At 39.6% G+C, this 26,612-nt stretch overlaps 1 protein-coding gene across 4 annotated transcripts in view; it reads right to left on the bottom strand.

Moving 5' to 3' along the window:
* The window catches only part of LOC140477368 (transcriptional activator GLI3-like), a 382,249-nt gene that overhangs the window by 313,188 nt on the left and 42,449 nt on the right, over positions 1–26,612 (bottom strand). Inside the window, exons 2-4 of one of the 4 annotated variants that reach the window (XM_072571155.1) lie at positions 26,052–26,116; positions 24,417–24,478; positions 22,697–22,859 (exon numbers count right to left, since the gene is read on the bottom strand). The exons of 1 other annotated variant lie outside the window; for it this stretch is intronic. In XM_072571155.1, the coding sequence (XP_072427256.1) occupies positions 22,697–22,820 (124 nt within the window). In that variant the 5' untranslated portion in view covers positions 22,821–22,859; positions 24,417–24,478; positions 26,052–26,116. The remainder of the gene's footprint in view (positions 1–22,696; positions 22,860–24,416; positions 24,479–26,051; positions 26,117–26,612) is intronic. 2 more of the 4 variants (XM_072571154.1, XM_072571153.1) reach the window with 2 other exon arrangements.

Below are 26,612 nucleotides of genomic sequence, written 5' to 3'. Positions count from 1 at the left end.
GAATTATACAGTATAGAATGCCCATTGTGTCTCTGCTGATATTTTGAAAGGATAAGATCTTTAGTCCCACCATCCTGTCTTTTATCTGTTGCTCTGACCATGTTCTCCACTCAAGTAGTTATCAAATTCCCTTTTGAAAATTACTAGTGAATCTACTTCCACCACCACCCTTTCAGTACATGCATTCCAGATCATAAAAACATGCTGTGTAAAAAAAAATTCTCCTGCTGCACTCTGATTCTTTTCCCAATTACCTTAAATCCATTACCAACTTGCTACTGGAAACAGTTTCTCCCAAACGATTCCATCGACAATGATTTTGAACATTTCCGTACCTAATCTTCAGAACTCTAAATGGAACAACCGCAATTTCTCTAGTCTCCCCGCAAGTTTTACATATCTAGTACTAGTCTAGTAAATGTTACATGCTTCCTCTGAATCACACTGATATCTGTGCTAAGTATGATGCCCAACAGTGGAAACAATATAGCAGCAGGGGCCTAAACTTTAGAAATTAATTCCATCTTTTGATGGTTCTCAATGCGCACCAGCAGGTTAATCAGCCAGTCACTTACGAGACACATGACCATATGAAACAGTCATGAGGAGCTGATATCAATGCAACACTGTAGCATTTGCTCATCTTGCTTATTTGCTCACCTATCATGTTTTAAAAGTAAGTCAGGGCTCATTTTTTTTATTTTAGAAACATTCCCTCAATGTTAAACTTCCAGTATGGCAAGCAATGGATACAAATGGATAATGAAGAATATCTGCATTCTATATGATATCAAGCCGAGGCCTCCCTGTGATCATGAAACCGAAAAAATGTCTCATCTTCCCAGGTCCACTTTCAACAGTGTGTCAGTGTCTTAAAACATGCTCTTACTTCTTCTGTACAATCAAATAATTGAGCTGTTAAGGCTATTTACCAGCCCTGTACATTTATCAGAACTCTGCTCCTAATCTGACTGCTACTTAACATGAGGAAAGTATTGTTGTGTTACTGGTATAACATTTAGTTTAAATAAACAGCATGTTAACCTCACACTGTTTAATCCACTTGGTCTGTGTAAAATTTATCCAATTGTGTGAGTTCAGGGGGTCAGGCTACTGTTATTTTAAAAATTGTGGCACCAATCTTTTTATTTACTTTTCTAAACCTTATATCTAAAATATATCAAATGAATCTTTGGAAAAAACAGTCTTAAATGGTTGCATTTAAAAGTCTTTAAAGGCTTGATTGAGTTTGGATTTGTGCTGTAACAATCCCATCTCAGGAAAATTAAATTTCCTCTAATAAATTAAGCATAGTAACTAAATTTCAGCTGTTTGGTTGCTTCATATCCAGGCAGCATCTAAGTAGACAGATTTGGGTTATACAATGTCAGATTAACATGTTACGGATTTAAATTTCACTAGCTTGTCATCCAAGGAAATATAAACCTAACAAAGACACTGTTTACAGTGCCAAGTTCATCACTTAGTAAATCAGGTCTGTACATAACGTGACATTTTTTACTCTCGCACCCACAGAAGAGAAAAAACAAAGGAAACCTCACACTTTCTAACTGGCGTGAACAAACAGGTATCTTCCTTCTTGCAAAGGTTCAATTGAGACAGTCACTGGTATGCTCACCCTTGTCCTAGAAAAAACAAATTGCCCAAGTCCAGGATCTCAAGGGCTGTAAGTGGTTTCAAGGTCTATTGGGAGTCACTCTGCTTACAATATAAACACAGCGTTAACGACAGAGAGACTCCCTGCTGGGCACTGAACACAATCACACCTTCATAAATGTTAAAAGACCCCAGAGATACTTGTGGCAGGTTTTGATCTCCAAGAATGAACAGCTGCTCTCAGTGCTTAACAGCAAGCTACACTTTTTACTAATGTCTGTGGTAATTACAAAAAAAAGTTAAGTTCTTCAAAGCTAATTTTATGATATATTGAAAGCAAAATCACCAACCTTGATGTCGTACATGCCTGGAATTCAACACAAGATTCTGCTCTCTTCTGGAGAATGTTCTGATTCAGGAACAAAACTAATTCTGTCCAGGACACCCACTCCAAACTGCTATGTAGTGACTCCTGCAGCAATGATTATGTATATGAAGGTCATAATCAACTAGGAGAAAGTGAGGACTGCAGATGCTGGAAATCAGAGTCAAAAAGTGTGGTGCTGGACAGGATTAGCTCAGCTATTGCACACCAATCTGCCATGATGAAAAACACATTGTCCAGACCCACATGAAAATAGGGTTATCATTTGCATTTGATTTCTACATGTAAACTGGACATCATACATGCAATTTATATTTGCAGATGATCTGTAGATGGGCTCCACAGAAAAACAATTTTTTTGACAATTTAGTTGATGGATGTTACATTTGGAATGGATTTTTCTATTAATGTAAATATTTCCTGACATATATATTACTTCCTACATCAGCCATAGCGAGCATAGGAAACTATTAGAAGTCCTCAATTATTAATAAGATAATGAATACAATCTGCTTCTTGATTCTTGACTCTTGCAATAGCATTAAACCTTTTTTGAAGCTAAAAACTATCATTAGCAAGATTAGCAAATTAACCTTCAAGTCGGCATCCTAAGTTCAAGAAAGAAGACACATAAAAACACCATTGGCTTTATTATGACTTACATAGAAAATCACTCGATGTGCTGCAGACTTTATCTGTTTCACCAAGGTTTGTACAGTTCTTCTATTAAAGCTGCAGTTCATAATGGCAACAAACCTGAAGATACCAACCCGACTAAGGTTAAATAAAAATAAAGTGCTGGAGAAACTCAGCAGTTCTGGCAGCATCTGTGGATACAGAAACAGGGTTAATACTTTAGGACCAATATGACTTTCCCAGATTTACATTTTAATCTTCAGAAGTTGAGAGTCAATAAGTATCGTTCATATGATAGGTATTTTCAGCCAAGTAGACCCTAAACTGTGGAATTCTTTCCCAAAGCGTCTCCACTTCCAGCTTGCTTTACGACCTCCTCTAAGATGTACAGTAATCATTAGTCTAAGTTTTCAGACAGTTGAACTTTGGCTTTGTATCAGTAATGTATAATTGCACTCCGGTGCAAAGTACTTTTGAATGTTTTACTATATTTAAGGGACTATGGGTGGAATCCTTTCATGTTTTGATTATTGTGTCAATGTTTTCTTTACAGGGTCAATATTTGTACCATTATTGGTGCCTTAGTCAACGTAAGGTAGTCCATTTGATTTTATTCCTATTTTCCTTACTATTGCCTGATTCAACAGAGTGACTTGCTAGGCCATTTCAGGGGACAGTTGAGAGTCAACCAGAGTGTTGTAGGCTTCAAATCACATTTGGGCAGTTTCCTTCCCCAAAGGGCATTGGTAAATCAGATATGTTTTCGACAACAATCCTTTCATAGACATTATTTTTATTGAATTCAAATACCACACACTGCCATGGTGAAATTCAAAATCCAGGTTCCCACAACATCCCCTCAGTATCTGCATTACTAGACTGGTGACAATACCACCAAGCCATCGCCTACATCTCTGCTGATGGTAAATGAAGACATTCCCAGGTGTTGATACTCAGGGAACTGCTGGAAACCAGGCAACTGGTCGCAGGAGATGTTTCCATGGTGTCATCAATAATGGCATTCAGATAAATACAAATGCAAGCACAGAAGCATCAGTGTGGGTGTGCGTGTGTGTGTGAATGCACGCGCATGTGTTTATTTTCTCTCAATCACCCTGGCCATTAGCTCCCAGCAGCAAAAGCAAAGCGAAAGGAGGAATGAGGAACTTGACTTTATTCCAGATGCCTATCGCACATACGGAGGCAGGTAGATACCCAGCCAGGGTCAGCACCATATACAATCCCCCAAGAAGTCTCTTCACACGACATTCCAGACCACCATCCTGCCCATCACCATAAGCCCTGTGGGAGTCCACTCTGGCAAGAAGACACTCAGTTTATCTGTGCTCTCGAGATACAGGCGCTTCTAGATCAGTGACCAAAGCACCAAGGTCAACATGCTCCATTGTTGAGCAGACTCCATTGGCAGACAGGCTTCCTCCACCTCAGCTGCCAACCCAGAAGCTATATTGAGACATGTGGGAGGGAAAGAAAGGGAGAGACCTTTGAGGGCAAATTGGTGGCATGGTTAACACTTCATTGTAAGTATGTTCTGACATATAAATATGTATAGTCACCTTTTTGTGTGCCAATGCCTCAAATGCAGTCTTGAAAGTCCTGAAGGCAACTATCCTTATCCTGAAATTCTGCTCCATGGTCAAAGTGTGAGGTGAGCAGTTGCTGCACCATGAACAGGCAATGGGTTATCACAGAGGCCTGTGACAGAGGCCTGTGACTTTGTGTTCCATCTCTCCACATGCACAGACACTGATATTACATCACAGACATCAATGGGGTTCAGTCACAAGCCTGCATGAAATGGTTGTGGGTCGCTGGGTCAAGGAGATGGTCTGCACACAGTCAGATAGTGTCAAAGGGTCACAAGGCACGCAGTGCTCAATGCCACCCCTTTGCTGTCTGGTTGTGTGTTTCCTGTGTTGCCCTTCAAAGGCTCGCACAAAGCTGTAAGTTGAAAGAACTCACAGATGGCAGCATTTACCCAGTTCATTCTGGGCTGTAGTCGCAACCATTTTCATTTCCATTGTGCACTGTGAGTTACAGGACAATGGTAGGTGGCAGCAGCCAGTCCTCAGATCCTGAGGTCTGGGCTTTACCTCACCTTATCAGTGAACTCCCAAACACCATCATCTTTTTTTTTGATGGGCGTCCCTGTTAACCCCATAGGCAATTCACCTCTTCATCCCCACCAAGCTGTCTTTCTGTGTTTGAATCTATTACACTTTCCTCTCCCCATCCCAAGTATGTATGGTGAACATCAGGTGTTGTAGTTCACTGTCCTCCCCCAGATACCAGTTTGCTACACACTGTCAACAACCCCACCACCATGCACCCCCACTCCCACATGACTTCTTATCCATCCATGATCCAGTGTCTCCCCACTTTATATACTGAATTGGTCCCCTTCACAATTGTTATACCTTCTGCATCCCAGCTCCTCAAAACACTCTAACCCACTCTTGGTATGCAGTGGACAGCTGAACACAGCCCACTCTCCTACAGGAACCCAGCCAAACAGCCCCAAACTATGAGTGATCAGACTCCTGACTGATATCTGTCCAGCTCCCTTGCTGTATTCCTGCCATTCCCCAGACTGTGCAGGTATGAATCCCCGAGTCTAACTGCACTGAACAGATGCTCACTGATAACAAGTCTGAACATCAATGAGGATTATTGTACCATGACCTCACATATGGCTGGGGGTTGGTTAGCTCACTTGGCTGGTTAGCTGGCTTATGATGCGAGTCGCATGGGTTCAATTCCCAGACCAATTGAGGTTACAATGAAAGATCCTCCTCCTCAACCTTTCCCCTTGCTTGGAGCCTAGTAAATCTCAAGTTTAACCACCACCAATTATCTCTCTCACACACACACAGAGCAGTCCTTTGGTCTGGTAAAAGTATGGCGATTTTACTTTTACCTCATACGTGATCATTTGTTTGAAGTACATGGCGGTTAGCTGACAAGTTGTGAGAGTGATGCAGCAATGTACAATATGCTGGCTTCTAACAAGCATGACAGGCTGTCTGGCTTTGCGTAAGCACTAAACAGCAAGGCAAGTGAGTAGCATTATGAGTTTTTAAGCCAGGGGGTCAAAGTGCAAGAAGGCAAGGAGAGATACTGCAAGCCTCCAAATAGGCATTAAGTGACTGAGTTCTAACAAAGAGAGCGAGAATCCCAGAGATGCAGCCTGCTCCAATCCATGAGCTGGGTGCCTATACCTGGGCACAAAGTGATCTTGCCGCAGCATTTCAATAATAGTTGCCACATGCTTCAAAGTGCAGCAGTGATGTGTCATGATGGCATTGATAGGCTGGCACGTATTGGATGCTAGCAACCATGGGCCTGGGTGCATGTGGCCTCTGCCCTGCTTTGGGATGTTGGTGCCGGATATTTAAGATGGCAGTCCAGAGGAGCAAGCAGCAAAAGGGACTTCCATGGTGAAAATTCTCAAGCATCTTCTTTTTTCAGTGGTTGGTAGGATAGGAAGTTTCATGTTAATGATGTGGAATGTGGAGTTAATTAGGCTGACAACAAGTAGTAAATAACCCCCCATAATAGGCATTTTGCCATGCTGAAAGAAAATCTCATCTCGATGCTTGGAACTCTGCTGGAAAATGTAGCTAATTTCCCCCATCTTTGAGGAGGCCCTTGCTGAATTTCTCACATGCTCTCCCAGGTTTCTCACCGTAATGCATTCAAGACCTAGAAATCTGTTCCTAAGTCCTAAGTTCTTAAGTTCAATCACTGCAGCTATATTATTGAATTTAGCAAAAACAGAAACTGCTGGGAAAACTCAGCAGGTTGAGCAGCATCTGGGGAGAGAAGGCAGAGTTAATGTTCCAGGTCTAGTTTTAAGGAAGGGTCACTGGACCCGAAACATTAACTCTGCTTTCTCTCCAGCAATGCTGCCAGACCTGCTGAGTTTTTCCAGCAATTTCTGTTTTGTTCTGGATTTCCAGCATCCGCAGTTCTTTTGATGTATTGTTGATCTTAACCATGCCTCCAAATTTCAAAGGTAAGATAAAGTAGGCCGCATACCATTGGTACTTCCATAATATTGCACAATTCACTCATTTCAGGAAATTAGAACAGAAAATAAACTGCACTGTTAAAAAAATTGAGAACGCTGGATTTCTGACAAGATTTGAGAACAGTGGCATCACGTTTTCAAAGTTTTATCAGAAACTTTTACTTAACCATGTTGAGGACAAGTTGATAAACTACCCAGCAGGAGTAAAATAAAGTTTATTGAGCCTGTATTATGCAAATAATATAATTAGTCCTTATTAACTGGGTTTTGAGATGGCTCTCCTTTATCTAAACTAATGAAATGTTAATCATTTACTTAGAAAAGGTGACAATGGATTTGCCACTTTCTTTGTTGGCTGCTCCTTAAGATTAACCCTACAACTCACAGTCTCCCACTTTTAACAAAAGCCTGTGACATATCCAAAACAGTAACTCTTTTCAAAGAGATTTGTCTTCCAAGAGCATATTATCTACACAAGTGTTTATATAGACAACTATTGACACTTTGCTCATCTGTAGCTTGGGTTAAGTACATACAGGTCATCAAATGGTGCAATAAAACCATTCAACACCACCATCTCCTCTGAGACATTTAGAAAAAATGGTGGCACATGAATTCTTGCACATGAGTAGCTAGTAACAAGGTCAACCATTACAAACTACTTCAGCAATCCAAAAGGATACAAAATTTTCAAGTAAAACTGCAAAAAGATTCCTTCTCAATGCAAAGTGCATATTGCATTCATTTTACTGTAGCTGCACTATGATAAGCATCTTTCAATATATTGTGCTCTTTTCCTTGACAGTGGATGTGTGTATACAAATCTTTCCATAAAAAGTCAATTTGGGAGAAGAGGTAGAAAATAACATTTAAGTATGAAAAGATTATTTAGGAAACAGGAAGAATTGGGAAAACATTCATTAATTTTCTACAAATTAACAAAGTGTGTCATAGTAAAAGCATAAATTAATAATATATATAAAGTAAATTACTATAAAATTAGCATTGTCTGCTTGGTGCCCACAAAGAACATGAATCAAAATTTAACATACTTTCTTAAATATATGCCAATATTCATTTCTTTAAAACAACTGTAAACACATTCATGAACAAATTGAGTTCTTTAGGGTCTAGTAGAAAATTTAAAAATAAATAAATCAAAGAAACAATTTAACAAGTTCCATTTTGGACTTGTTTGATAGGATAAATTTGTTACACTACAATTCAGAAAAGTATGGTCTGCCGGTATTAAGTTTCTTTCTCCCCAATAAGAAGCAATTCAGCATATAATTGTACTAAAGATGCCATTCAAAAGCAAGTTATTACTTATAAATAGCTTATCAAAATAATCTATTTGTACCTTGTTATCTTTGGATACTCTTTCACATCTACAAACAATTTTATCAAACCATTGAGGGGGCCCATCTCCAAGCTAAAATCAACATAAGACAGAATAAGCCATAAATAAGCTTGAGGCATTCTTCTACACAAGCAACTGGTAAAACTTAGGAAGTAAGTTAAAAATGATTGATGGCTCCTTCTGCATTATGCCTTCTTCAAAGAGGGAAGAAACTTGCAGCTCCTGTAACTTCTTTTTTTAAGTATAATCAAGTTAAGACACCTTGGTGTGCCTGCTGTGATTTTTATAGATTGTGTAGGAGAGTGTGTGATTTTAAAAAAAAGAACATTCTCTTCGTTTCTTCAACTGCTTGTATTTGGCAGCCTTAGGGTACTTTACCTCCTGTAAAGATCACATAAAGTAAATCCCATCACCCAATCCAACCAGGTAAGCTGCAAAGGATAGAATTGAAGGTTTCTCAGCTGCTTGGCTGCTGGGCTGGGACGGGGTGGTGGTAGTGGGGTGACAGAGGTGTGAGCATGATCATGCACTTAACTGAAGAAGTAGGTGGTGTGACAGCAATCTCTCCCCATCTCTTTAGTGGGGTGATGTATGATGGAATAATCTATCAGAACAAGAGGGTGGGTGTCGGCACACAGAGAATTTTGCCCTGGCAAAGGCAGGAACCACACTTATTACCAGCAAGTAATTATGAAATCGTACAACACCTCCTCCTTTCTAAGCTGACTTGCATCATAATGTCAGCACAAGGGAACAAATAGAGGACTCCAATCAAAGCCTGTCATGCTGATGAATTAAAGTGAAATCCAATAATTATCATTTTCTAATATGTACATATTACATAATTCAAGTGAGAAAACATCAATTCTTGGCTGAAAGAGATTTCAAAGAGGGCTTTAAAAATGTAATGATAATCTAATTCAAATAATAAAAAAAATTTCTTCACACAAGTGGTAGTGAACCTATGGAATTCTCTACCACAGAAGAGTGTAGAGCCAAATCATTTAATATATTCAAATAAGAGATTATTTTGATATTAAAGGCAACGAATGATATGGGGAGAAAATAGTAATATGGAATTGAAATAGAGGATCAGCCATGATCATGCTGAATAGCAGATCAAGCTTGAAGGGCCGAATGGCCTATTCCTGCTCCTAGTTTCTATGTTTTAAAATATGATTTTCATAACTCATAATCTCCACAACTGCTTTCTGATTGGTCAGAAGTAATCCTATTCCATGTCAAAAACACTATTGTTGAAACAACAGCAGCCTTACTGTTGTGTTCATTACAACCAAATGAGCTTCAGTTCACAAAACAAAGCATAAACTTTACAAATGGTTAAAACAAATTTGCACAACCTGGAGTAATGAAGAAAAAGTCAAGCATATAAAATCCTTCAGAACTTCTATTCTTAATCAATCACGAAAGACCAACGATATTGTTAAAGCCTTTGATCATAGATCTTCTTTCAAGCTCACAATCACAGTTGGGGTGACCTAGGTTTGCAGAAAGAATGGAGAGAATACCTCAGAGACAAAACACAGTGAAATCGGAGCAATCATCAATTCATTCCTCATGAAAAAAGGAAAAAGAACTGATATATCCTATAGGAATATAAAACACAGTCCACCATAAAAGCAGTAAAATAAATGGCACAGCAATCAAATACAAGTCTCAGATTAAATTAATCCTGACAGCACTTCAAATTCATATTACCGAATCCTGTAATAAAATGCTTATAAAATTCCTTTCAAAAACTGACTGTCCAATATTTTATCCAAAATTTGGAATGAAAATACATTTGGAATGGATCAAAACTCTCGATTAAACTCCAATTTGATTTAAAATCAGGAATGCCATGGAGACAATAACTGTTATGTAGTTTTAGCCATGAACAGCTCAATGGCAACAGAATCAAACAGTCATTTTGTCAAAAAGTACAGAAAGTTTTATTTCTCCCTCTTCTTCCAACAATAAGCACTGAAGGAAGTGTTTGAGTTCCTCTGTCATTTTCAATTTGCTTAGGTGCAAGTTGTGTTAATATGGGCTCAGATTCCAGTTCAACCTTTTTGACCAAAGGCACCATACAGCATTACAATTGCTTTCTAAGATAGGGTGTGCATTCTAAAGCATAACAATGGTTTCAAATGCATCTGACCTCCGAGGTAAATATAAAAGATCCCTTGGATCGATTCAAAGTAGAGCTAGGAAATCTGCTGCTGGATAAGAGTGATGCAGGAAAAGCACAGCAGTTCAGGCAGCATCCGAGGAGCAGGAAAATCGATGTTTCGGGCAAAAGCCCTTCATCAGGAGTACAGGCAGAGTGCCTGAAGGGTGGAGAGATAAATGAGAGGAGGGTGGGGGTGGGGAGAAAGTAGCATAGAGTACAATAGGTGAATGGGCGTGGGGATGAAGGTGATAGGTCAGGGAGGAGGGTGGGGGAAAGTAGTAAAGAGTACAATGGATGGATGGGGGTGAGATGAAGGTGATAGGTCAGAAAGGAGGGTGGAGTGGATAGGTGGAAAGGAAGATAGGCAGATAGGACAAATCATGGGGACAGTGCTGAGCTGGAAGTTTGGAACTGGGGTGAGGTGGGGGAAGGGGAAATAAGGAAACTGGTGAAGTCCACATTGATGCCCTGGGGTTGAAGTGTTCCGAGGTGGAAGATGAGGTGTTCTTCCTCCAGGCGTCGGGTGGTGAGAGAGCAGCGGTGAAGGAGGCCCAGGACCTCTATGTCCTCGGCAGAGTGGGAGGGGGAGTTGAAATGTTGGGCCACAGGGTGGTGTGGTTGATTGGTGCGGGTGTCCCACAGATGTTCCCTAAAGCGCTCTGCTAGGAGGCGCCCAGTCTCCCCAATGTAGAGGAGACCACATCGGGAGCAACAGGTACAATAAATGATATTGATGGATGTGCAGGTAAAAATTTGATGGATGTGGAAGGCTCCTTTGTGGCCTTGGATGGAGGTGAGGGAGGAGATGTGGGCAAAGGTTTTGCAATTCCTGCAGTGGCAGGGACAGGGTTGGGGGGGCATGAACCTGACCAGGTAGTCACGGAGGGAACGGTCTTTGCAAAAGGCGGAAAGGGGTGGGGAGGGAAATATATCCCTGGTGGTGGGGTCCGTTTGGAGATGGCAGAAATGTCGGCGGATGATTTGGTTTATGCGAAGGTTGGTAGGGTGGAAGGTGAGCACCAGGGGGTTCTGTCCTTGCTACAGTTGGAGGGGTGGGGTCTGAGGGCTGAGGTGCGGGATGTGGGTGCGTTGGAGGGTATCTTTAACCACGTGGGAAGGGAAATTGTGGTCTCTAAAGAAGGGGGCCATCTGGTGTGTTCTGTGGTGGAACTGGTCCTCCTGGGAGCAGAATCGGCGGAGGTAGAGGAATTGGGAAATCTACTGCTGTCTCAGTCAACGTGCATCACTCAAACAACACATCCAGGACTGAATCTTAACATATTTTGGTTAACTGTCACTTTCATCAAGTTTCGTTGGGGATTTTCTCATTGAGGCCGAGCATGTTTTCTTGCACTATCATTCCAAAGTCACCCTATTAACTACCTATCACGTTCCTATGGCCCACCACTTCCTTGAATTACCATTCAACCCGCCATATTTTAAAATACTCACCACTGCTGAGATATCCCAGGATTCCTGGCACCAGCAGTGTTGTTAAAAGGCCATAGTGCACCTGGTCAAGCATTGGCAGTCTGGAGTTGCCCTGTAACATTGGCACCATGCTTTATGGGCAGGGACCGGGAGACATTGGCAGTGCTGGTGCAAAGGAGGGATATCCTCTTCTCACAAAATCAGCAGTGGAGGCATCAACTAAAGAACATGCAAAATGGCCAGATGTTGTACTTAGGTCAGTGTTGTCTCAGCCATCTGGAGGAACACTCAGCAGTTTAAGAAGATCAATGACCTTCTCCACTCTGTCAGGGTAAGCATCACTGTCTTTCTACCACTACTTCAAACTTACTCTCTCTGCTGCTACTGCATACACGCCCCAAGATGAAGCTCATGCTCCACCTCTCTCACTATTGCATACAATATCTTCCCTCATTACTGTCATCCAACCTAATCCTCCCTACCACAAACACTCCATGGCCTGTGCACAACCTACTCACTCTAGTGGGACACTTCTCCAACATCCCATCACTTGCATGATAAATAATGTCAGCCACTTTAATTGTACTCAATCCCTTCCTTTTTTGCATTCCAGTAGAAGTCAGCCAACCATTGGACAAAAGAGCTAAGACTGATGGCGGGGTGCTAGGGTGCTCCTCATCCACTACAAGGAGAGGATCCTGATCGTGACTGCACTGAGCAGCCAGCTGACCTCTACAGAGTCTGAACTTGATTTACTGTGTCAGATATCCCTGACTGAAAGAATTTTTCTTTCACTTCACGGAAGACTATTCCCTTTCAACATTGAAATGCTGACATTTGCTTGAAGTACATTTGCGTGGTTGCTGCTGGATATGGTGCAGGTGTGAGATTGATGTTGCATGGTGCTGTACAGTAGCTGCTCCACCCCTTCACTGATCATTGCTAATAACCATGACAAGCTGCCTGGCTTTTTGTGTCTGCACTAAAAGGCAAGTCCAGACAGAAATACTGTATGCCCCTGTTAGCTCTGGCTATGGGAGCAAAGCAATAAAAGGCAAAGCAGAGGTGCCTTGAACATCCAGGTGGATGCTAGGTGAGTGAGTGCTAAGAAATCGAGAAACTGTCATGTCCGCATAGGCAGCCTGGTCCAATCCATAAACTGAGAGCCTGTCTGTGCACACAAATTGTCGTTGAAGCAGCATTTCAAAGATAGTTGCGAATGAGCTAATGCCAGCGCAGCATTAAAGGGCAGAAGCATGCTGTAAATGGCTGGAGATGTGCTATGATTGTGTGGAGAAGCTGACACATGTCAGCTGCCAATGTAAATGGATGTACGCAGATGTGACCACTGCCCATGAGCATACTCTGAGATGTTGCTTCTGAATGTGTGGAGATTCAGAGGAGCAAGCAGTGAGCTGCGAGTTGCCAGACACCTGCATTGACTTTCAGGTCAGGAATTATTGCCATCGGATTTCTATCTGGCTGGTGGAAGAATTGGAACCTGCATAATAATGAGATTAGATTAAGTAATGATAAGTGTAGTAATGAGAAATAATACCAGTTAATTGACCTCTCACTGCTCACTCGCAAAACTCTCAGGTCAACATCCTAAACTTAGTTGGGAAATGTGACTCGTTACTTTTGACATCACTAAACCTTTCCTGTGATTCTCCCACATTTTAACATAGTCTACATCACTCAAGTGCTGGGAAGATTCCAAACATACAAACAGAAGATCTGCTCATTTATTTCACAGCTGTCTGTGGGACCTTACTGCGTGCAATTTAATTTCTGCACTTAAATAGATTACAGCAATGTCGACACTTCAGTGTATTGGTGGGTAAGTGTTTTGGAGTACCAAAAGTATTGAAATGCTCTGTATAAATGAATAAACCAAAAAGTTTCTCCAGCAATTTCTGGACTGTGCAAATGAAGTTATTTTCATTTATTATAGATTTGCAATTTTTCATTTTTAGTTTGCATTCATTCTTGTACTGAGTTCAATGATATCAAAGTTTTTCACTGCTCTAACTGCTCTGTGGTATAAAAGCATACATAGGCATCTCCCAGCAGCTCAATGCACAAATTAGAGAATTTGTCAATCAAAAATGCACTTAATGAATTTTAAATCCCATTAAAAATAAGTTTGGAAATTAACATTGATCAAATTTAGAAGTATCTTGGTGGAGTACTGGAGATCACCTATTCTGACTCATGAGCCTCCCACAACCAGTCACAAGCCCAGGTTAAACCTGCCACTAAACTCGATTAAAAAGACATAGGGCTTCCCAAGAGCTTGCTTCAGCAAATCAAATTTACTTGGGTTATCACCAACTTGGAGATATTCATGTTTTGGAAAACAGCAATCCTGGCATGTAATAAGCACAGTATAAAAACTGAAAGGAAAACAGAATGTGCCAAAAATATTCAGCAAGTCTGGCAGCATCTGTGAAGAGAAGTTGAGTTAATAGAAAAATACAGTTATAAGCAGTTTATAGGGAGTTTATAAGGAGCAAATTGCTGCACATTCTAAGGCAATTCCAGCCAATACCAGAGGCTATAAACAACCCAGTTTTCAAAAGTTCAATCCTGGATTATCAGCAAAATATCAAAGCCAGTTCGTCTTGGCACTACACAATAAAGTAGAAGGTGGCCACTAACGCAACTGGCCAAATTGTATCACCATATTGTCTCAACAAGAGAAATGACCAGTTAAAACTAGTTATACCTTCACTCACACCTGAATACAACTATGATCACAAAAGCAGCATTCCAGACACATCTGGATGAAAATGTGAATAGGAAAGGAATAGAGGGATACGGATCCTGCAAGTGAATACAGTTTTAGTAAGGAAGGGCAAAATCTGTCGGCACAATCTTGTAAGGCCAAAGGGCCTCTTCCTGAGCTGTATTGTTCTTTGTTGTCTGCTGCTTAACCACCAAAGTGGTCATGAGATAGTATTGAAGCAATGTGTTTGTGATATTGTTTTTGAAAAACAACTCCTGGCAAATAAATCACCTTAGGAAAGGATAGACTACATATCAATTTAGAGACAGAGCCATTCACAACCAAAAGAATCAGAACATATGAAATTAAAGTAGCATTAGGCCCTACCACCCCTTAAGCCTGCTCCACCATTCAATAAGACAATGGCTGAGTTTTGTCCTCAAACCAATTTTTTATGTAATCCCCATATTTCTTTGTGTTTAGACTTCAAAAATCTATTGAAATCAGACTTGAATACACCTAATGATTCTTTGGGGGTACAGAATTTCAAAGATTGGCAACTTTCTAAGTGAAGATATTTCTCCTTTCTCACTCCTAAATGGCCTACATCTTATCCTGAAATGATGGCCCCAGGTTCTATACTCTCCAGCCAGGGGAAACATCCTCTCAGCTTCTACCCTGTCAAACTCTCTCAGAATCTTATACATTTCAATGAGATCACCTCTCATTCTTTCATTCACAATTAGTGAAGTCTGTTGGATGAGCACATGTAGTTCAATTCTCTTTCATCGAGTTAACAATAGAGTTCAATGAGTATCTAACCACCCACATGAAAAGCAACTGGATTGCTTGGGACAATGAATTACTAAGGCAACTGCAAACTTCAGTGACTCTTGGACAGAGCATTCACAAAAAATGTGTTTGTGTAGTAGTAAATCTCCGCAGGGTCTCAAAACACTTTGGAAGAGGACTAATTTTGAAGTGATTATCTCAGCAAATGCAGCGATTCACAAACAGCATATGTTTAACAAACTTACTATTTTAAATACAATTTGATGACACCTTAATATTGACCAAGCCAAGTCTTCTACAGCTTGTCTTTGACATATGCCTCAGCTAGCAGATGCAATGTTGATTCTATGTCCTATTCAAAATAGAGCTCAATCTCAATAATGATCATTTGCTATCAGTTTGAACCCAGAACTATGACTCAGGTTTGAAAATATCTTTCACTGAGCCAAGCTGACACATAAACTTCTTAACACTGTGAGACTGCATACAAATAAGACCCCTTCTGTCTACCTTCAACTAATTACAGTAGAAACTTCTTTAGTAGAACACTGTCCTGTGGGAAGTAACCTGCATCTTACAGTAAAGCAAATGTGTCTGCCTTTTACAATCTTTAAATGTAAAGTATGTAGATACATACTTTAATTTGTCTAGAATTGTTTGATTGCCCTGCTGGCACAGTCACAATACTCCAACCCTCCCTTTGTAGAATATCTACCTTTGGGAGGAGGGTTGTTTTGAAGCAGCAAATAGCAAGATTCCTTCTTCTTCCAATGTTGGAGATACATATCATATTAGCCAATCATAAGATAAACTGCAACAATAAATATCAGGCTACTATTTAAATAGAAGGAGGAGCAATGAAGCAGGGGAGATGGTGAAATAGTGTTAAAATTACTGATTAGTAATCCAAACATCTATGTAAATGGCTTTGGTTCAAATTCCCACTATGCCAGCTAATGAAATTTAAATTTAGTTAATATATTTGTAATGGAAAATTAGACTCAGTAATAGTGACTATGAAACTATCAATAATTGTCATAAAAGCCCATCTGACTCACCAATCTCCAATGTCCTTTAGGGAAGGAATTCTACTGTTGTTCTTCACCACTTCTCGGGTGGAGAAAATCATATGCTGTGTCATAATGGCCACAAATGATATTATATGGTTCATAGATTAATATCTTCCATCATTTTGCTCTAATATGCACTTTGTTAAGGATGTTTCACAATGCTTTGTCTGACAAGTTTGGGATCTTGTAAATTTAAGACAATTACTTATCTAAATAAAATTGAAGAATTATTCTTCTTTATTTTAGTCATTATGTAAATTAAAAATGCAAAGGAAACTTCAGCAACATCACATTTCCACAATGGAGCATCACACAATTCAAGCAAAGGTTGAAGAATCAGTGTCACAGGATTAAAAACAAACTCTGATCCATATCCCATCTGGTCAAAAAATACTATGGCCCAACTTTTCACAAAAACAAAAGAGCTGAACACCTTACCCAAAATGGGACCGGACCCTCAAGTTCAGAAGACCCCCTCACTTTCAACAGTTGCTGCTTTCACTAGGAGTTGGGATTGAAAGGGTGCTATTTAGCCATGTGGAAAACTTGAACCAACAGAACCATATGAACTCCATGGTGTCTTCAAACAAGCAACATTTTTGACAGAGTAAGGTCTGTTAAGAGTAGACACATGTGTAAAAGGTTGCAAGCTGTCAAGTTATTCAAATCCCCAGCTTTTTAAATTTTTAAAGAAAACAACCTGATGTGGTTCTGATTTGAAAAAAAAAGACCAGTGCTTTGGAATTTCAATGGCTGTTTGTTGACATAAGCCAAAGGGATATCATCATTGTAATGGTACTGCTTGGCTGCTTAAACAATGGTCATCATGGGGAAGGAGTGGAGGGGATATAAAGTCATCGTGGGATTGATAGCTTCAAGTGGTTACAAAAGGATCAGCTGTCTTTGATGTGCGGCTATAAACACTAATGTTTGCTTATATAAGAGATTAACTACTTGAAGGGATTTCAATGTGTTGAATGGCTTTTGTCAATCAGAGTTGTCATTTTTAAAATATGGTGAAATCTGTTAGAGATTCTTTGGAACTTTGTTTTATCTATCCTCAGCATGGTTCCTGATATCTGTCTCCATGGTGAGTATTGAATGAGTCACATGAGTTGGTATGAAGGGTGAAAGAACAATCAGTGGTAGATGGATGATTCATTAACATGAGTTCACACTAAATTGATATAAGGATTATAAGCAACCATGTCGAGAATTTGTGGCAGGAGGAGAAATAATGAGATAATGAGTTATCTGAGTTGGCATCAAGTTAGATAGGGGCTATAAAGAACCATCAGGTGGGTAGAGGGACATTAGTTGACACAGAGGGTGTAAGGAGCCATAGAGCATAGGCAGAGTTGCATTGATTGGCATAAAGGGTATGAGAAGCCATGGAGTTGGGTAGAAGAGCATAGGCTTATGTGAAAGGTATGAGGAGACAACTGGGGAGGGGAAACTAGACAGCCAATATAAAGTAAAATGACTTGGCCTGGACAATAAGGTAAAAACAATGACTGCAGATACTGGAAACCAGATTCTGGATTAGTGATGCTGGAAGAGCACAGTAGTTCAGGCAGCATCCAAGTAGCTTCGAAATTGACGTTTCGGGCAAAAGCCCTTCATCAGGAATAAAGGCAGTGAGCCTGAAGTGTGGAGAGATAAGCTAGAGGAGGGTGGGGGTGGGGAGAAAGTAGCATAGAGTACAATGGGTGAGTGGGGGAGGGGATGAAGGTGATAGGTCAGGGAGGAGAGGGTGGAGTGGATAGGTGGAAAAGGAGATAGGCAGGTAGGCGAGTTTGTTTCACGACATGGTTGAAGAGCTTCAGGGCAGAGGAAATGACCTAGGAGTTGCAGTGGGAGAGGGACTCCCTGAGATACTTGTAGAGAGAGGAGAAAACTTGTCCTCGAGAATGTCTGGGGGTGAGGGATGAAGGTTACTTTAGCTCAGCACTTGTTAGGCCCTCTGAATGCATGCACGCACAAACACATATACACACACATATACACACACACACACACACACACGTACACACAAACATGTCTATCGAATTAACATTAAAGTACCATAGTTACCAATAACCATCAATTACTTCACTTTTCCATCCTTGGTGTGTAAATGCAAGCAAAGTGTTCACTGGCAATTACATTCAGGAACAGCATTAGTTGATCCAGATCCTGCTCTTAATGCACACATGTATACTTCTAACAGGAAGTCATTTGCCAGCAGGAATCCTGGCTGAAATCCTAAACCTAGCCCAGGGGCATTTAAAAGACACCATTGCCATCCTTGACTGAGAGCAGTTAATTCAGAAACAGCGTACAGGTTAAAATAACTTTGTACATTTACCAATGGAAATATCACTATTGCATCTTTCTTCACTTTTACAAATTATTCATAACCATTCATAGAATAAGTAAAAGTACATCGATGGGTAACAGAAGTCTAAATATTTGTCTCAAAATTAGTGGATTTAACTATCACAATCATTTTAAAAATAAAACACAAGGAATCCGGTAATTACAAAGCTTGCATGTGCATCAGTGAGCTAAGACAACATGGAAATGAAAGGGTGCACAGTTAGCAAGAGAGGACAGAGCACAAGAAAAATAAATGAAAAAAAAATCAGGATTTTTTTCTCCCCTTCCTATTCTGAAGAAAGATGACACAAAGACACAGAAAGAAATATGAAGCGGCATTCGTTCAAATGCTCGCAAGTTAAAATGCCCAAGTTAACATCCACAATTTGATTAATGTGCTCTCAACAGTATATTTGAAGCCAAATTCAAAAATCAATAGATATGTGTTGTTTGAAAACCCATACAACAAAAGCTGCCATCCACCTATTAATGTAGGTGGTTCAACAATTTCGAGCTTTATACTTTTTCATCTCCACAGACTTTGATCAGCCTTTCTGAACAGTATTCTCAGAAAGCAGTTTATTACCCACTCCATCAAGTGATCAATGATTTCATTAATATGACAGATCACGAAACTGTCGTATCATTGATACAGGCTTGAAAGATGATTCCAGTTTCCTGCCACATTTCCACAGTCTAGGATACTTACTGGCAGCTCGACTCCATTCAATATTTTCACAGACACAGAAAACTAAAAATCCATTTTCAAACCAATTTCAATTAGAATCCAAGAGTTGTTATCACAGGTGCAACAGAATGGGTCTGTAAGTGGAAAAGTCGTCTGTCCGTTCTGAAATGAAACCTTATCTGTAGCCACAAAGATGGCTGAGGACAGCCTATCTGTAATTTACTTTTTATCCTGTGTTAACTTAAGCTTACTTCTGTCACATGGAATTCCTACTACTTGCTGTTAGTGGGTAATCTAAAAGCTTAAGGAGTGTATGTGAGCATTGATCTTTTCTGCATGAACTTTCCTTTGAACGTTTGCCCCCACCCCACAAATTTTAAATAGCTCAAAATTACATACCAGAGTAAAGATCTGTACTTTTAAATATTACATTATTCTGCAAACATTACATTAGTTTAAGCTTTATAGCTGTGAAGCAAAGAACATAGTTTTAAATTTTAAAAATGACAAGTGCCGTCTCTAACCATTGCATTCCCAGGGATTTTCAATTGCAAGGGCTGGAACATTAGTATTTCATTAATTCTGCACCCAAGTAGAGAGGCTTTTCTCTCACCTCCTCTAGTCTCCTTTAGCAAATTATCCCATGACGGTGGATTTATTCTCTCAAAGACCCCAGACTTTGAGAAACAACAAAAGAATCAGAAGACTTTCTGGTCCACCTGCCTGGCAAATGATGAAGCAGGGAAAAGCATCCCCCAGAGAAACCAATCAAACCATTGTGTGGCACAGTCAGACCTTTTCAACTGTCAAACCAGGAGAGGTGGAAAAGAGATGAAAGAACTTGGGATGAAGCTACCGTTTATGTAAAGATACAGGATTGGTCTCCCAAGATTTAATAATTGGAGTGGTACTCAACGTTTACTTTAAAAAGACAGCATGAGCTAGCCTGACCAATAAAGAAATAAAAGTTAATGTAAAATCCCTAGTCTTTACGAAAACAACTATCTGAAGTTGAATTATTAACATTTAAAGCTCGTGAAGTCCACTTAACAGACACTTAAACTGTTGGAAAAATAAATTGTTCTGTGGCTTTTCAAATACAAAAATAAAGCGCTTATTCTTTAAAATGTTGCAATATTATTTTAATCTCTATTTTAAAATAAATTAGTGTGGCCAGAGTATAACTGTGAAAAAACTCTTAGACAATATTCATTTCTAACTCAAAAACACCCCAAACTCCCAACAAAAAAGTGACATTTTTATGAATTCTAGAATGTTTCCTTTTCATTTTGGTAGGTGGGTGGATTGGGGGAAGGGAAAGCAGCAGGATTGCAAGAAAGGTTTTCATAATAGGGCTAAAGTCTGCCCTGTCCCAGGGGAGTCAGAGATCCTTATCAGCTACTGTGGATTGGGTTTCATGGCATTCCTAACTGCCTTCTATCATAATGTGAGAGTCTGCACACCCGACCCCATCCCCCTACCCCCTTTCAGAATGTTTAATGCAGGCTTAGCTCTCCATATTGCTCGCTGCCTCTTTTCAACTCTGACCCACACAACGTGAGTCACGTATTACTTCATTCGGACCATGAGGCCATAAATGGGTAAAAAGTTTTGACACTCCTTTAACAGCAGCATTGCTGGAAAGTACAAACTACTGCTGCAGCAGAAAGTGTTCCATGCAAGAGCCTTACTGTTTTTTTTAATTACTACCCCAAGATGATCTTTTTTGTTCCCACTTGTCAAACTCCCCAGAGTTAAAGATGCTAATTAAAGTGAATGGGGAGGGGTGATGCAAGAATTCATCTCCGTCTCTATATTTCAGGGGTGGAGCTGGCTGGGGGAGAAGATCTCAGGGATAGGGGGAGGAATCATAAAAAACTTTAGTTTTTAGGGCAGTTCCTCCAAATTCTGCAACACTACATTGTCAGTTCTTACACAATTTAAAACGAATATACACCTACCATTTGGAACAAAAGAGCAATGAGATTAAAGGAAATAGCCACATCCTTGACATTAATGCAGTTTTCATTAAGTCACAGTACTCAATAATTTACACAGTAGGAACCTATCCATCAAATACAGTTTTGGGGGAACTGATTTTAAGGTTCAGAGCTCTGTTCAAACCTCAGCAAATATCAACACTTCAAATACAAAAGCTTCACAGATATTAAAAGCATTAGCGGTCCCCTTGAGTAGATGAAAAGCATCTGCACCAGGCAATCCAAACATATTGTGCTGAAGATGGTTTTTCAGTTGGTCAAAAATGCAGATTCAGAGCAAGGACACAAGGTAGAAGGGAAGGGAACAGAACAGAATGGAAAACTCAATGATATTCACATGGAATCCTATGCCATAAAGAGGGACCACTCAGCCCTTTATGTGTGTGCCAACTCTTAGAGTTATGTAATTAATTCCATATGCCCATTCTTTCTCTCTACCCATGGAAATAACTCCCCTTCAAGTATATGCCCCATAAGCTTTTGAAATTTACTACAGAGTCTGCTTCCACGATTTGGAGGCAGTACATTCCACATGATAATACACTACATAAAGAGAAATCTTCATCTCCTTTCTGGTTCTTTTGCCAGTTATTTTAAATCAGTTCTGAGGTTGTCAACCTTTCCACGAATGGAAATACTTGCTCCTTACTTTCCTTATCAAAGCCATGCATAATTTAAATCTCCCTCAACATTTCCTACCCAAAATGAAAAAAAACTTTCCAACTTTCCCTAACTTTTCCAGTCTTTCCACATAACTGAAGTCCCTCATGTCTGCACCCAGCTTGTAATTTTCTTCCTCTCAACATGTGTAAGATGATCCTCAATTGGTGCACCGATTTTGTGCCTCAGTCTGAATCAAGCATTTTATTTTGCGGATTAGCAGCATCAACAAGTCAGGGGTCTAATCCATAAACTTCAATTTAGGCATTTTACCAATCATCCGTGTTCTCTGTGCCTACTCTCCCCTTGCACAAACTAGAAACTACGTGCAAACGGCTAATCCAAACACTGCATCCTCAGTAATGACAGTTCCATGGAGATATAACACACCACAGCATATTTAAGGGAGGAAGAAAAACCGCTTGCACATATGTGCAACTGGTAGCATCTCTTGCACCCTCTACACTAAAGGAGAGGGAAAATAAATCACAGAAAATCTCATCAAATTACAAACAGAAGCTTTAATTGGAACAGAACCCAGCAGCATGAAAGAAAAAAATGCTCAGCATTGGTCTTAGAACAGGGATTACGTTAATTCCAAATTCTTCTTCCTCCACCCACTACCAACACTTTCCCAAAACAAACAGAAATCCAGGTGCAGCTGATCTATTCATGAGGAATGCAGAGAACAAAAACAATAATTGCTGCTCTCACTGTTAGCAAATCCCCGTATACTACACGACTTACCATTGGATGTTGTACTGGAGGCTATGGCTTTTTCACTGACATCTGTGCGAGAAGATCTCTTTACAATGGAATTCTCCACTTTTTTCTTTTCAGCTGCAGTAGTACTGTGTGACTGGGCATCCATGGTGATTTTTCATTACCTCAGCTCTCAACACCAGCACAACTGTGAGGCAAAGAAATTGAACGGTATTTGAAAATAAAATCCACATTTCATATTATACAAGGTTAGACCATTTCTAAAGGATCTGCTATATGTACTATTAGCAGTATTTTCTATCACTGTTACAATCAAACACTTACAAAGACATTTCACAACACAGCCAGAACTTTTCTGAGAGCCTATCCATGGTTTCAGTTTAAAATACTTGCATCCACAACCAAGTACAGAAATAAAGTCTTATTTTTCACTTATTGTATTGGCAAACTACAATTGAAACTTGTCAATATACATCAACTCTCACAGGTAATCATCTGTAAAAGCAGCTTTCTAAAATTTCAGTCTAGATAAAGTCAGGCAAGCCATACCTTTTGTATTTGTGAACAGGTTTAAAAGCTGGTATATCCCAGACCTTATTTTCAATCTACTCCTGTGAATACCAATCAGGTATTGTTCAAGTGTGTTTTATTGTTTAAAACCCAGTTATGGATTTTTACCAATCGAATATTAAACAGCTAAAATAAAGCAGACATTTTTTTAATTTACAGCAACTGGTCGAGTTAAAATTTTACTAAATTTTGGAAAACTACACTTAAAACAAATTATGGTACTTGATTATGGTGGCTTTCACAGCTTTGTAAGATTTTGTAAATTTCAGCAGGCCTCTGGTGTAGTCCTTGCAGTTTTGGAAAGTGGAGGATTTTGCAAAACTGTAGGTATGCACCTTTATTGTTTTATATACACCCCAGCAAAATAGCACTATGAATTTGTGTGACTGTCATGAGCTGTACTGATGATCTGAAGAAAACTTCTTATGCCACCTGTTACATGAGCTATGCTTTATTTATTTATCCATTGTTTTTACTGGCTGCTTTTTCATTGCATTTGCTAAAATCAATTGATAAAATTTACCCTTCTTAACTTAAAATCACATTATAATATCACATGTTCTCTTGGATCTCTTCCATGCTCTTTAACAACTGCTGTGTATTTCTTCTTTCCTCCTATAAGCTGATCTGCACATTTTTTTTTCACTATCGCCCTTTTATTCTCTTGCAGTCTTACTTTTATTCATTTCATTAGTAACTTCTTTGCCTCCTTTGGGAAGAGCTGTCCAAAACAGCAGTGTCACAGCATTCATCATCATTACATCAGCAGCAAGAAAGTTCACACTGATTGTTATCAGCGTAAAGAGCACTCTGATCACTGTGCAAGCAAACATAACATGTTTAATTTTTAAGAAATAAGCCTGAGTATTTGTGGTGTTCAGCAGTACAGCTTTGATCTGCTCTATTCAAAGTAGTCTTTAGGGATACAATCAAATTCGAACAGTACAAACTATAAAAGAAAAAAGAAACAGAAGAGAAGGCGAGAGTGGGAAATTAGACTTTGTGCTCAAGCATAAAGGCCTGTTTACCAGCCCGATTGAACTGACAAAATATCAAGGGGATTTAGGAATTCAACAAGACTGTGCAACAAATAAATTCAAATCTAGATGATGTATAAAAAGAATAAGATCTGCAATTTACCAATTAATATAGTCAATAAAAGCAAATCTTGTACCTGTGCAAATCTTGTTCCATTAAAGCTGTGTCCTGCTATTGCTCTGTACCTATGCAGTGCTCCTGGGTGTACAAACAACATATCTATTTCACACTTGTGAAGAAATTGATACTGAGTTTGCAAACGCTGATAGGTAGTAACTGAAACAATGAAAATAAATTTAAAATTGAATTTATCATATTTTTAAAAATAAGTCAATTATCATAGTAAGGTGTTTATTCAGGTCTTCGACTTTACATGATCTAAAATACGTATGTGAGAGGAAAATCAGAAAATTAGGGATGAGCACTTACCCCAAATATCTTAGTTACAAGGGCATTTTCCTTCTTATGACAATGGTAGTAGGTTAAGTTTCCTTTTACAAGCTAAAATTTAACACAATTTCTCATTATTCTTTTAAAATAAAGCTTACTCCATTTTTTTTAAATACCAGATTAGCTACTTGAGTTGATTAAAGTCAAGCAGCAGTAAAAAAAATCTGACAATGCCAAGCAGCATTTTCAACTGGATTAGAGGATTTTAATTAGCCTCTTGCTTTTTGCCATTTAGGTTTAACATTAAGGTTTACTTTGTGCCTACTGACTTAACCAACATTGCTTCTATGTATTCTACGAACCAGATATAATCTCTGCAAATACATCACTGAGAATAGCAAGATTTGCAATATTCATATAAAAGCTTCATTCAAAATGAAGATCTGAATAAGAATTGTGCCTCATTGAAATATTAACTGAAGTATGGGTATGGATTAGGAAGACAATGTAACACCAAGGGAAAAGCACAAGGTGGTCATGTATGCATTTTTATCCAAATTCAGGATGTCAGCTTTGGGGCAAGGTTAACATTCATTGTCCATCATGTACTGTCACTGGGAAGATGCTTTGTGTGCACATTCATAAACTATTTCAGTCCAGTGGTGAAGATGCTTACAGTTATGTAGGGAATTCCAGGACTTACACGGTGACAATGAGGGAAAACATATTCCTGAAACAGGATAGAATGCAACTTTGACAAGGAACTGGAGATTTTGGCACTCCAGTTACTCGTTGCCAATGTCCTACTCAGTGATAATAGTTTTGGAGTTAAGCAAATAAACATTGACAGTTTTTACATGCATATGGGAAGAAATAGTGGCCTATTGGTTATGTCATTGCATTAGTAATCCAGATAGCCTGGCTAAAGCACTCAGGACACAAATTTATTGTTAACAAATCTAACCTAGTAATATCTTCCCTTATTAGGGAAGGAAATCTGCCATCCTTACTGGATCCAGTTCATATGTGATTCCAAACTCACTCACAGTTCTGTAGTTGACTCTTAAGTGCCCTTAGAAATGGCCTAGCCAAGCCAGTTATGAAAGGCAATTAGGCATGAGCAACATCTGCTGTAGCAGTGTCTGCCCCCAACAGTCTTATGTTCTGCCAGACAAGCCTGAAATCTGCATTCTACCATGTGGGTACAATTTCCTTTCAACCCATCAGGTTCAAATGGAGAGTTCAAAATCTTGCGAATAAGTTGAAACTTTCTTACTTTCATGTGTTTGCATTTTATTTCTTAAACTCACATCATTTCTATGCAGTTCCCAACTCTCAGCGCCAAAGCCAAACATGAAAGTTAGAGTGGTTTTCAGCTTACCATTTGCACCTTTGGCCTTCATCAAACGCTATCTGCATCACAACATCCCTGCATGCTCGTGGGCACTGTCATTGCAAAACACACACACACGAAATGCATCTGGTGAAGATGTTTTGTTTGTGTCTTAGTTTCATTTCTTAGTGCTCACTAAATTTACACCCACCCTGAAAGTTTCCAGCCTCTGTTAGTTCCGTTGCTCTTTAGCGCAGAGGGAGGTGGGAGTTGCCATTCTTTGGCACAGTGAAAAGTCAAGGGGATTGACAATGTCAAAGCTTACAGCAGCAGCTCCCATGGCATACACATTGCATATGCTTCATCCAAATGGCCATTTGTGAATGTCAAAGTGAAGCAGTCCATCGTGGGGTCAAGAAAGTCTACAGCCAGTCAAGCAGTGCTGTCACAGTCATTCAAGGGGCTTGCCTGATTCCAGTCCAAGGGCAGTTAGCTGTGGTCAGTCCTGCAGGTTGGGTTCAGTAACCCTGGAGCTTACAGGTACGTCAATCAGGATGCTAAGGAGACATCAGTCTGACAGGATGTCAACTTTTTTCTGCATTCAGACAA

The sequence above is a fragment of the Chiloscyllium punctatum genome, chromosome 5, assembly GCF_047496795.1.
Source record: "Chiloscyllium punctatum isolate Juve2018m chromosome 5, sChiPun1.3, whole genome shotgun sequence".
NCBI lineage: Eukaryota > Metazoa > Chordata > Chondrichthyes > Orectolobiformes > Hemiscylliidae > Chiloscyllium > Chiloscyllium punctatum.
This window is presented reverse-complemented; position numbering and strand designations above follow the sequence as displayed.